General features: G+C 33.6%; 1 protein-coding gene across 2 annotated transcripts in view; it reads right to left on the minus strand.

Moving 5' to 3' along the window:
- The window catches only part of CLINT1 (clathrin interactor 1), a 59,006-nt gene that overhangs the window by 6,968 nt on the left and 39,023 nt on the right, over nt 1–13,015 (minus strand). For both annotated transcript variants that reach the window (XM_058721671.1, XM_058721661.1), the window contains exons 7-9: nt 11,291–11,537; nt 9,309–9,378; nt 2,149–2,223 (exon numbers count right to left, since the gene is read on the minus strand). In XM_058721671.1, coding sequence (XP_058577654.1) covers nt 2,149–2,223; nt 9,309–9,378; nt 11,291–11,537 — 392 coding nt within the window. The remainder of the gene's footprint in view (nt 1–2,148; nt 2,224–9,308; nt 9,379–11,290; nt 11,538–13,015) is intronic.

The raw sequence follows: 13,015 nt of genomic DNA on the forward strand, positions 1-13,015 counted from the left end.
TTCTTTTTAAAGTAGACTATGCATGATTCTAAGTAAATAAACCTTTCCTTAAGAAAGGGACAAATAAATAAGAATTAATGGAAGTTGAAAAAGCAAAGGTGAAGAAAGAGCTACATATAAACTGTCATCTGAAAGAGAAGTATATATTGCCAAGTTAAAAACACCGTCACTCTGTACTCCATGTTCACTTACAACTTGGAAATACATTTTGTCTAGCCTAAAGGTAACCAGCCATTGCAATACTGTCTCTCACTATGCTAAATATCTAAAGAGAACAATAACATTAAGTCTTTAAAATTATTTTCTTCTATTACCATATTAAAATGTAAGCCCCTTCAAAAGAAAATAAGTCACTTAGAAAATCCACACTCTACCAACAATTTAATACAAGAACTGGGCTAATCTTCATTACCTCAGGGTTTTACTATAAAACATGTCTTTGATCTTCTTTACAAAAAAGAGACTGAATTAAGAGTTTTACAATTAGTTCTATATATTAAACAATTTAAACTAATTTAAGAAAGACTGCTGGATAAAGGTACTTTATGCTGATTTTCTATTTGCTTGATCTATAAAACAGAGTAAGAATGGAAACTGGGGCAAAATGTGTTGCCCCATCTGAAAACTTTATCTGAGATGATTAATCATAGGAAGAAGAGATTTCTAGTAGGGCATATATTGTTCAGAAATGATTAATCATTGTTGCAACAGTTTCAGCCCCTTGCGTAATGGTGATCAGGTTATATTAATCACATGCATACAGATGAAGAGATGTATCACTTAGCAACATTAACATATTCCAATTATTTGCATAGTAGGCAAGTTTATATACATAAAAACTTTTGAGAATTACACAGTCTGTAAAATTAGGGCAATGTTTATCTTCCACTTGACTTGCCTGAAGTAAGTTATTAACCCTTAGAGGGCATAACCACGCTTTTGAAATGAAGTTAATTACTCCACAATTCTGGTTTCTGGGAAATACTCAGAATTTACACAAGTAGGCTATCAAAACCCCAGATGATTAAAACCTATGCATCTTTCTTCCTAAATCCTCACAAACCTCAATCAGGCATTAGTAAATATAAATTTTAATTCCATTAATCGAATGGTTACTGTACCTGAAATGAGTAAGGCTCACTCAGCTAAATTACACATTTTTCTCCCTGCCCTCACTTCATGTTTAAAAGTTATAACTAAATTTTCATACTCTCTAACTTCAGACTGATAAGATTTTATACAAAAAAACCTTATAGCCAACTCCTTTATAACTTAAAGAAGAAAGGACACTTAATGAACTTAGTCCCTTTCTATACACTTTTATAGACATTACTCTGTCCTTATAAAGAACCATGTCAAGTGATGTTCCTGATTCTAAAGTTGGGAGGCTCAGAAGCTTTTCCAAAGTTAAACAGCTACCATAGTATATGGCAGGGACAGTAAGGTAAAAAATAGTAACGAAGAAAGGGAAGAAAAGACAAGCACTTCATTTCAATCCCTGAGGTTTAAACCTACGTTGTTAGTTACAGGTAAAGATTTGATATCTGAATATACTGCAAAATGACCACTATGATAAGTCTAAGGCATTTTTAAAATTTCTAATCTGACATGAAGAGAAGTTTTGCCTGAGGTTCAATTGCTCACTATTTAAGGATGTGTCAAAATGAAGTTTATTTTTTTACAGAAATCCTCTTAATATATTTAAATCACAAAGAAATAAATTTTACTAAGATAGTCTGCCTAATCCCATCCTTGGGATCATAACATATAAGCTAAACATAAACCATAATATTCATCCCACTAAACTGAGATTATTTACACTTATTCACACTCCCCACCCAAACTGCCCCGCCCCCCAAAACTAAACAAGAGTCACTTATGAATAAGAGCAATTTTATTTAGGTGTGCCTGCCTGAGTAGTTTACAACCACATTAATCCATTTGGCACATTAAGACACTGACCCAGTAAAATACTTTTGTGAATAAATCCTTTAGGATTTAGGAATGATAAATATTACAAGGAGTAAAATACCAAAATGAAGCTGATCTGGTGGGGAAGGGAGTTTTTTGGTTTTGATAACCTTTTCTGGTTTATCAAACCTATTTGGTTTTGATAACCCCTAGATTTCTGACCAAATTGTATCATACCTTGGGAGGGGAAACTGCCTGATGCAGCAGCTGAGCCAAAATCAGCAAATCCTCCAAATAAATCAGCTGATCCTCCTAGAAATTAAGCATGAAGAAAAGTTAAACTGATAAAACCACAGAACCACTGACAGCAATTTCAGGAAGCCATTTTAGCACCACACTTAAAAACTACCCAATATTAGAGGCTCCAGAGCCATTAGAAAAGCTAGTTTGTAGGTCTAGGTTTTCATGTCACCATGTTCCTTTTAAACTACCACAAACTCTTACATTCCTCAGTTCTTTACCTTGTAAGTAATTGATACTACATTTGTGATTAAAGTTATCCCTCACTTACATTGCCTGAACACAGTGTGGACCTGTGGTTTATCCAGTCAATTATGCTCTTTGTAAGAATCTTCAGTGGATGCTAAAACCCGGGTAAAATGTTGCTAGGGAATAAGATACATAATCGCTAAACATCACCCCACAGACTACTCGGTAAATACAAAGGAATGAAACTACTTTTACAATGGACAAACTGAATGGATATCATCCTAAACAACTGATTAAATTTAATGTCACTAGTAATCAGATAAAATAGTATTCATGGGCTCTCTAATGCAAGGAACTCAAAAGGAGATCATCACCTGTGTTAAGAATTCCCACCAAAAATATTTAACCTGAATCTAATCATAAGGAATGAATCAGACAAATTACAAAGTGAGTGACGTTTTGCAAAACAACTCTCCAGATTCTTCAGAAAATGTCAACATCATAAAAGACAAAAAAGGCTGGGACTGCTAGAGATTAAAGGAGTCTAAGGAAACATGACAAGTACATGAAATGCATGATCCCTGATTGGATTATGGATTTTTAAAAAAGTGCTATCCTGAAGTGACATAATTGAGACATCAGGAAAATTTGAATATGGTCTGTATACTAGACAATACTGTTTAAATGTTAAACTTCCCAAGTATGACAACTGTATTGTAATTATTATAAAGAAGAATGTCCTTGTTGTAAGAAGTTATATGCTGAAGTATCCTGGGGGCAGAATGTCCTGGTATTTCCAATTTTCTGTCAAATGGTACACAATAAACAAATGGTATACAGCAAATTAAAAACAAAAAAAAAGATCTAGAGAGAGATAAAGAAAATGTGGCAAATTTTCTGTAGGTTTGAAATGAGATCCAAAGGCTGCAAATCAATCTCTGTGTGCATAACATCACATTCTGATAAAGACTTTTATTTGTGGGGTGCCTGAGTGGCTCAAGTCAGTTGAGCATCTGACTTCGGCTCAGGTCATGATCTCGCAGTCCCTGAGTTCGAGCCCCGCGTCTGGCTCTGTGCTGACAGCTCAGAGCCCGGAGCATGCTTCGGATTCTGTGTCTCCCTCTCTCTCTCTGCCCCTCCCCAACTCACACTCTGTCTCTGTCTCTCAAAAATGAATAAATGTTAAAAAAATTTAAAAAAATTTTTTTTAATTTGTAAACACTATGTGGTTACAAATATTTACTTTCACCTACAAATTGAACAGTAATATTACACTCAATTTTAATATGCCATTTCTGTCAATTCAGTTATCAATGGAATAGCAATAGCCAAAGGATCTAAAACCTTAAATACCTGTCCTTATTTTTCTTTGCCCTTAAAGATTTCACCTCTTAAGAGTCACAACCTTATAAGTTTAGAGCGGCAGTTCAATTATGGTGCTTTTAGTGTTATGCGAACATTATATAGGTTACATCACAGCTGCTTAGCCTGCAGTGCTTAGAAACTAGCCAGGTGGGACTGGAACATCTGGGCTGCACTCAAATACCACCGGGGACAGCTTCCAACATCTGGTGCCATTTCTGAATTGTCTTATCGCTGCAAGACATTCTGCCCCATCTGCTACACTCAACTGGGTTAATTAAACTAGAACCATCTCCCCTTCTTAATAAATGGCCAGCAGTAATACAAGGAACAAATCAGTTTCTTATACATGTGTACCTGGTATTTCTTTTTAATGCACATTTACTGTAGGCAACTATCAGCAGGCATAAACATTTCTCATTTTTTTACCTCATTACAGATGCACATACTCACATATATCCTTACTCATCATGAACTAACTCCTACCAAGGCCAAGTTTCTCCACTCTTACCAACACTACAGCTCATCTAGCTACTTTTGCTTTATCCAAAGGATAATAATACGGTGATTTGTTTTTCTCTTCTTTGAAGATACATACATCATGATAAAATGAGGGGAGGGGCATAAAAAATCCATGAGCTATATTTTTAAACTATATAAACAAGGACATATATTAATAAAAGCTAGCAGGGAAATGAATGTTGCAAACGGCTGCTGCTTTATATTCATAAATTTGTCTTCTGTATTGTTCCTTCATGTTAAAAATATTGATCAAAGTATACTGTTAGGTAACAGAATGACAGTTAATCATATATGGTAACATTAAGGGATTTGAAAATTGGAGATTATTTTAATTTGCTTCATCTGACAGTGAATAAACATCAATATGTAATTTATTATGGTAAAACAGCTAGGGATTTTCAAATCTTTTCCAGTCTGGGCTACAAAGAAAATGCATGATACAGAAAAAGGCATCTGAATACTACAGGATCCTAACTTCAGACTGGGTAAGATGTTTTATTTTTGTCATATCCTAATTTGATATTTCAGATAATTACCTACTTTGGTTATTCCACTGTCCTACATTCTAACATCTAAACTGAAATTATACTGTACTTATAACTTATCTATAGCAAATATTCTACCTCTTCATACTATAGGGAGTCTGATTTCAACATAACCAATTTACAAACACTGCAAGTAAAGAATGGAAACACACAAAAATATTTTACAAAAGGAAGTCACCTTTTCTTGAAAAGGACTTAAAATTTTCTCTAATCTTTTGAAGTGCCACAAATTATGGTTCTACATAGGTTTTACACAATGTGACCTTCAACTCTGAAAACTATCTCAACAATTCAAAAATCTCTTTATTTCTTTTAGGAAAAGTTTCTCTCTCTAGGGAGGACTGTCCCTACCTAGATGTATGATGTTATTCATATCAATATCTTAAATTCAACACAAATTTTCTATACTGAACCATTTTCCCAGATAATTTCTATCTAAGGGAATTTAAATAAAAGAGTGCGCCAAAAACTGCTGCATGTGGAAGACTGCTAAATTTCACAACAAGAGCTATTCTTCAAGATTCCCACATGAGAGCTGTCATTATAAATGAACCATTTCCATCTGCCTTTTCAGGACAGCAAGGAGGTTATTTACAATCACCAGCTGGGAACATGTATTTTCCAAAGCAATACTGTGAACAGGAAAAATATAGCTGCACTAGACAGTGCTTAAGCTACAAATGGAAATTTTCTTCAACAAAGAACTTAATCCAGATTACAATATAAAAAACAAACTTCTGCCAAGAAGAATTCTAGTTAAGTACAAAATTAAAATGACAAAATGCAAAAAATTATAAATCTATGACAATGATTAATACATATACATAAGAAGTTTAAATATAAAACAATAAGGATACATACTCCCACTCAAAGAAATGGACAAAGGAATATGAATACACAGGTTACAACTGGTCTATAAAAACATGGGAAGTTTTCAAACTCACCAAACAAATGCAAAATTAAATGAAATGTTATTTTCTCCTTAACCAAACTGGATGGTTCTGAAAGATATGATTCCACTACTATAATAGAGAAAAATTTGGACAAAACCCCCCCAAAACCTAACACTCCCCAAATAAGAAACTGATTGGTTAAATAAATTACAGTATATCCATACAGGATTAAGATATAAGGCAGTTAAAAATCTGTAAAGGAATACCAACGATCATAGGGAAACAGTCATGAGATTTCAGGTGAAAAGCAGTTCATAGGGGAAAAAGAAAAACAACAACAAAAAACCCTTATCCAAAAGCCTGAAAACATTTTGCCACATAATAAATGTTTAAACAAATATATTGACTGAATACATAGAAAGTATATTTAAAAAAAGAGTATTCACTCAAATTATTAATAGTTTATGTATCCAAGTCATGGTGAATCACTTGTTTTCCATCAAATTTCTAAAATGAGCATGCATTACTTTCAATTAGTGAAGAGAATGTTAAACCTTTTTATTTTTAGTAAGCTTGGCTTAAACTACAGATAACTCCCATGGAAATTCTAATACATAAATTGGTGTACTGAATATATAACAACATGGTTCATATTCAAGTGAATATCCTCAACTAATTTTTGTGATTACTAGGTACAAGGCAACAGGTTCAAATACAAATGTAATAAAAATTTTTAATTTGACATACTTCAATCTTTAAAAAAACTTTTAAACTAAAAAAAAGAATTCAAAACATACTGCAAGTCAGGTAATGTCTTTCTATTTGCACTGAGTATGGTGTATTTTCTCTTCAACCTTATTTATGAACTTACAGAATAGTACGTTAATCAAGACTTAAATTCCTTAATTAGTAAGGAACAAAGGAGACGATGCAGACTTTTAAAGAGATGAGATATACTAAAAAATGAAATGGGATGTTTTTGGCATTCTAGTTGGTTTATTTTCTAAATACTTTGAATTATTCATTTTTAAAAATGTTTACTTAGAAATGTACTATATGTAAAAGCCACCAAAATATCCTTTCAGTGCAGATTTTATAAGAACATCACCAGAGTGGGATATGTATCAAGACAGTCTCAAATAAATCTTGGTGAATGGGTTTCACATGTGTATTTTAAAACTTGGTAGATATTCTACAATCATTTTACCACACATGCTTTTGAAGATGTTAACAAAAAGGATGTAGTAACACATAAAAAAAAGAAAACCTGAGCATATCCTCAAAGGAGGTATTTATCTGGTGAGAGGTACAGATGCCGCCATATCTGCTTAGGTTTACAGTTCATGCCCATATTACTTGCATGATAGTAATATCGTAAGTATAGGCACATCTGGTAAATGACACCCAAATGGCATGCCGAATAGCAATGCTAATATGGTTGATTCTTAGACTTTTTCGTGTGTAGGTACTAAAGATTTAATATCCAATATTTTTTCCACTGCTGAATTCAATTTAAAATATATTACTAAAGGGGCACTTGGGTGGTTAAGTAGGTGGCTCAGTGTCCAATTTTTGGTATAGGGCTCAGGTCATGATCTCATGGTTCATGAGATTGAGCCCTGCATCAGGCCCTGTGCTGATGGTGCAGAGCCTACTTGGGATTCTCTTTCTCCCTCTCTCCCTGCCCCTCCCCCACCTGCACACGCGCATATGCAAGCTCTCTCTCTCAAAATAAATAAACTTAAAAACAAAACAAAAATAAACTATATTACTAAAGTATTTAAATAGAGATTTGGAGTAACAAAATTTATGTGCTGATTTGGGGGGGGTCTACACAAACTGGTTAAACATACTATTTCAAATAACTTTAAAAAAATAATTCTGATGTCAACCCACATTCAGCTTCTTTTTAGAGAATACTATGATAAAACAAACATTTAAGGCAAGAAGCCTTCCAGATTTCATTCAAGTTTTGTCTCAATTATTGTATTAATATTAATCGCTACTTCTATTTAATTAGTCAATCTACTGTTTGCACTGGAGAAGAAAAACCACCCAACAGTTTCTTACCAAGCAAAGGAAGCATGTTGGTATTTAATAATTCTCTCTGTTCAAAGCAATCTTGGTATCACGGAGGAAAAAAGTTACATCACTTATCTGACCTTCCTAGTTAATTTTTCTCTGATTGCTTCATTAAAACTTTCCACAAATGCATGAAAAGGGGTCCTTAATATTTCATGCCAGGGAGTCCAAAATAGTTGATATTCTGTGACACTATGTCTGAATTATATGACCACATGCTAACTAACAGTTAATACTACAGTTAAAATTTTAAACATACAGAAAGATAGCACATAAATTGTTAAACCACTGATGTAGTTGTTTGTAACCTTTGGCATGACAATTCAATAGAGTTTACAGTATAATTTTAGAAAGAGTTAGTTATAGAAAAAAGGGAATAAGAACTGAAGAAGCTCAGAAACTTGGTTGAACCAGATGCCCCATGAAGTTCACTCTGAGTCCAAGAATTTTACAATAATGAACAAGAAGATAGTAACAGAAGATTTTCTATTAATTACATGTCTTTAACTATCAATGAAAAGTAATTTCCATCACAGACCTCCACTCAAACACTAATGTAAATTTCAAAACAATTCATTTTTGAAAAATCACTACACATATCAAGGAACAATAGATTTACTTTGCATTGCTTATACACCAATCTTGCCATTTACGTTTTAATGTGAAATAAACTTTAAACAGATTGGGAAAGATGGTCTTTAAACAAAAGTTGTATTTCTTAAGCTATTTTGACTTGCAGCATAGGACTTTGTTAGAACTACATAATCATTAAATGCAACCTAAAATGTCAACTTTCTTGAAAACAATATGTAGGGAATAACTCAAAATCTGGCATTTACTGAAAATCTAATTGAAGAAATCACTAATCCCAACTATAAGAAAATCTTGGTAAAGAAAGTATTCTTTTGCTACAGCCCCCTTAAAATATGTCAGGTAGGTAGTTACCTACTTTCATAGAATGCCCCTTTCCTCCAAAGCTCTCAGCATGTTTATCACTAGATAACTATGTGTGACTCTTTGATTAATGATTACTTCCTCCACCTGACCTTCCCATGAGGGCAAGAACTTTGTTTCACTAAACATTATACCTCAAGCACTGAGACCAGTGTCTGGTTCAATAAATACTTATTGCATAACTGAACGAAAGTTGAAATGAACTACCATAGCTGATGTTGAGAGCCAGAATTAAGATTTAAGGAAAGAGTAAAATGGGCAGAGCACAGTACATTTTGCTTATAGAGAAAGCAAAGGACCCCAAATACTCAGCACTAAGAAATTAAGGAGACAGATATTACTGAATTATTGGTCAAATATTTAAGCACACTTCTCTATTGTAGGCAATAAACAATTTTCCCCAAACAATGCTCAAGGCTCACTAATCTCACATTAAAAATAAATCCAATGCAAACAATTTTATTTTTCATTCTATCATTTATATGGCATTTTGAAAAATTATTCTGAAATCGAGATTACTAAGAAGAAAGACGCCAATGTGGAGGCTTACCTGTTGACTGGCTGGTGCCATCAAACAGATCAACAAGGTCACCAGATGACTTACTGCTAGGCACTGAAGTCTGAAAACACACACAAAACTTACTAAGTTCAGAAAATAATTTATACTATTTATCCTAAATCTGTTCTCTTCATCTCTAATTCTGTAATACCTGTAATATCTTAATAAAGGTACATTTAGATTTCTGAACAAAGAGATGTGACCTTGAATCCTTATGGAGAGATAGTTATTTTTAAGTAATTCTATCCACAGCAACGTAAAATCCCTAACCTCTATACTGTTTTCCCAAATTTCACTATGGAAAATATACCTTCCAGATCCCACTGAAATCTTAATGCTATATATCAGAATCATTTAAGAAGCATTAGAAAATACTTATGCCCCAGCCCATCAGAACATATTGAGTCATAACTGCCCAGGGTGGGATCTTGGCCTATACAAGTCTGACAAAGCTCGCTTGAGAATTCTAAGGCATAAGAAGGTCTGAGATCCACTAGATTAGAGACCAAGATCCTATCCAGCTTTAAAATTCTATGATTTTAGATTCAATGATTCTTTGATTACTGTTTGTATACCACACAAGTCATTCTATGTTGTTTAATATACCTTCACATCTAATTGCTTCACGTTTAGTTCCCAAACTAAAATGTGGGGCTGGAGTTTATAATACTATTTTTCCTCTTCCCTATAGTCCTAAGCACCTTGATGTGTATGTCCTGTGTGTTCAATACGTATATGACAAATTAGAACAGAAACGCCAGGCAATAGGGAAACACTGTAAGTTTCTAGGTATGTTAATTTGAGCCCTGAAGTACTATATGCTGGTTCAAAAAGGTTTTGAGATTAAAAGAGATCCAAGCAATTGAGTAACTTTCCAAAAACTCTGGCCTCCTTGATGTTTTTTTTGTATTAAAAAAAAATCATAAAGCTTACACTATAAATATAAAATATTTATGGCAGAGTGACATGTATTTAGTCTATACTACAAACTGATACAGTTAAATCCTGTAAGATACAAAAGTCTTAATTTATCATTAAAAAAGTTATACAGTTTGGATGATTTTCCCCATGTAGGCTTACATGAATTTTCCTTATAACAGCCATTATGTATCAGGTTTTAATTATAACGATCTACCACATCCTGAATATGGCCATGAGTAAGCGAACTGTCTCCACAGCAGGGGAAAGGACCACAAAACACTAAAAGAGCCATTTCCTCTTTTTAACTACAACTAAAGTTGAGTTCTAATTCTGAGATTTTCATCAAAACTAAAAAGATGGGTGAAATTATACAAAGAAGATATTTGGCAAAAGTTGAGTTAACTACAATTTGCAGGATACATTAGAAAAATGTCTTCCCTAGTTTTTAGCTGCTTCTGATGTAAAGCCAGGTAAACACTAGTGCGGGGGAGACAGACAAAACACTAGCTTGTGGCCAGGTATCTACTAAGTAGATTTCATTTTCTGTGGGTGAATAAAAAATAAATGAAGAAGGTAGAAGAAGGCAGTGCTGCCACTGATCAGTAGTGACCACCAGGCAAATAAGCCTCTCTTTATAGGCAACGACTCTGTATTAAATGGGACTGTCTCCTCTGTATATCTACTTGGTCCTCTTTTGTCATTTCTTACATCTTCTAAAATACTCCCATTTTCTTTAGTGAATCTTACTGTGTTTGGCAACCAGTGATGTTCTTAGAAAGGAACAAATGCGCTACATTCTGATTCACCACCCTTCCCAAATGAACCAAAAGTGTCATTTCTACTTTCACAGAAAGTGCACAATCATTCAGCAATTGGACAGGTTTTTTTCCCCAAAGAGATTTCTTTTTATTAATGACTCTGAGTAATACAGGCCAAATGATCTATAATTAATAAGACTGCCTACAAACGCCCAACCCTACTAACTCAGTAATTCTAAAAGTAATTCCTAAGAATAAAACTGTGTTCAATGTGTAAACTCATGCCATTCCCACCTTCAGTGAAGACTGAGGTGTATGAGTTGAAGTATTCTGATCTGGACTTGCTTTGTCCCCTGTGTAATGTGCTGCTGCTCCAAGATCAATGGTTTTAGAAGGATTTGCTGTGCGCTTGTGTCTGGTTGTGGTGGTCTCTGTGGCCTGTGTGATATGGATATGCTTTGTCGTCACAGTCTCCTCTTCATCTTTGAATTCACCTTTGGGAGATCTGCCTCTTCTTGCTTTCTTTTCCTCATCACTGTCGCTAAAAGATATTAAAAATGAAGCAAAATAATAAGATGAGGGATTATTTTAAAATGGAGCCCTCAGTGATTTGAGCTAAAGAATTTCAAATGCAGTAACTCCAAAATTCCATACTTTGACTATTTGACAGAGATCAATAGAATATTATCTAAGCTATCTGAATAATGTTATATATGTGTTGGGGAGGGGAAATGGGAACCCCCTCAATTCCCTAGGTAAGTCTAAAACACTACTAAAAAAACATATTTACATAAATGTGTACAAATAAAAAAAGCCTGAAATTATTCAAATGTTTATGCATTATAGATTTAAAGCTTAATTAAAAAATAAAGTGGCAGGATTATTACCATATCAGAATCAACTGATGAGACTGCGAGCTTAAACATCTGCATTTGACAACCACTTTCTTGAAATGGATTGTGTGCAAACTACAGTCCCACTTAAATAACAATTCTGTCACTGACTCATATACTAATACAAATACATAATAAATTATTACAATTCCAATGGATACCTTTTCAACCACTATCCTAACTATATTCAAATGATTAAATTCTCATCTGTAAATGTAAAAAAGAAAAAAAGGAGGTATTGCACAGTACAACAGTGCTCTATTTTACTATAGCATGAGAAAACAAACTTTTACATAACTATGAAAACTGCTTTAGAGGAAAAAAGTATATTTAAAATGCTTTGAAATAATTCCTTTTTAGGCATATTCAAAATGATTTTTTTTATCTTAATAGGGCAAAAGAAAAACATACACAATAAGAAAAAAAACTGGGTATTTTCATATGCCATGAATTACAAACATCAGCATTAATCTGTTCTTCAGTAATAAAGCAACTGGGTTTTTTTTTCCTAGTGCAAGCAGGACAGAGGAATTACCTAAAATATGTTCCATTATCTACATTACTTAATTTTGGAGTAGATGATTTAATTTATGAATATTCTGAAATGAAACACTTAAAATTCTCCTTAAAACTATACTAATTTAACCCACACAAATCTAAAGCAATTACTACTTAAATATAAACCAATTTGGAACCTGTATAAATCAAGGATCAAGAACAGCTTCCCACAGAGTACAAACGTTAACTGTATTTTTATCTATAAGCATATTCAGGAATCTACAAGTTCTGATTAAGTGTTCAAAAGCCCCTGTCCCTTACCAATTTCTCTCAGCAACAAATGACCTACAGATTGCCACTAAAATTTCTTACCTTTCTGATGTCCAATTTGATTTCAGTGGAAGGTATATGTTAAAAATATAAAACTGACTAGCACCCAATGAAATGGAAACTTAATATCTGATCAATGTTCATGAATCCCATTCTGGTAACATGCCAGAGAGGTCACATGCAACTTTGTCTCAAAATCTACTCTTCCCTCACAAATACTCAAAGATGTAAAGTCCCTGGTGTGCTCCTCAGTTACTATGATAAATAATACACACTATATTTTTACTCTTTTAAACCC

The sequence above is a fragment of the Neofelis nebulosa genome, chromosome 1 (assembly GCF_028018385.1).
Source record: "Neofelis nebulosa isolate mNeoNeb1 chromosome 1, mNeoNeb1.pri, whole genome shotgun sequence".
NCBI lineage: Eukaryota > Metazoa > Chordata > Mammalia > Carnivora > Felidae > Neofelis > Neofelis nebulosa.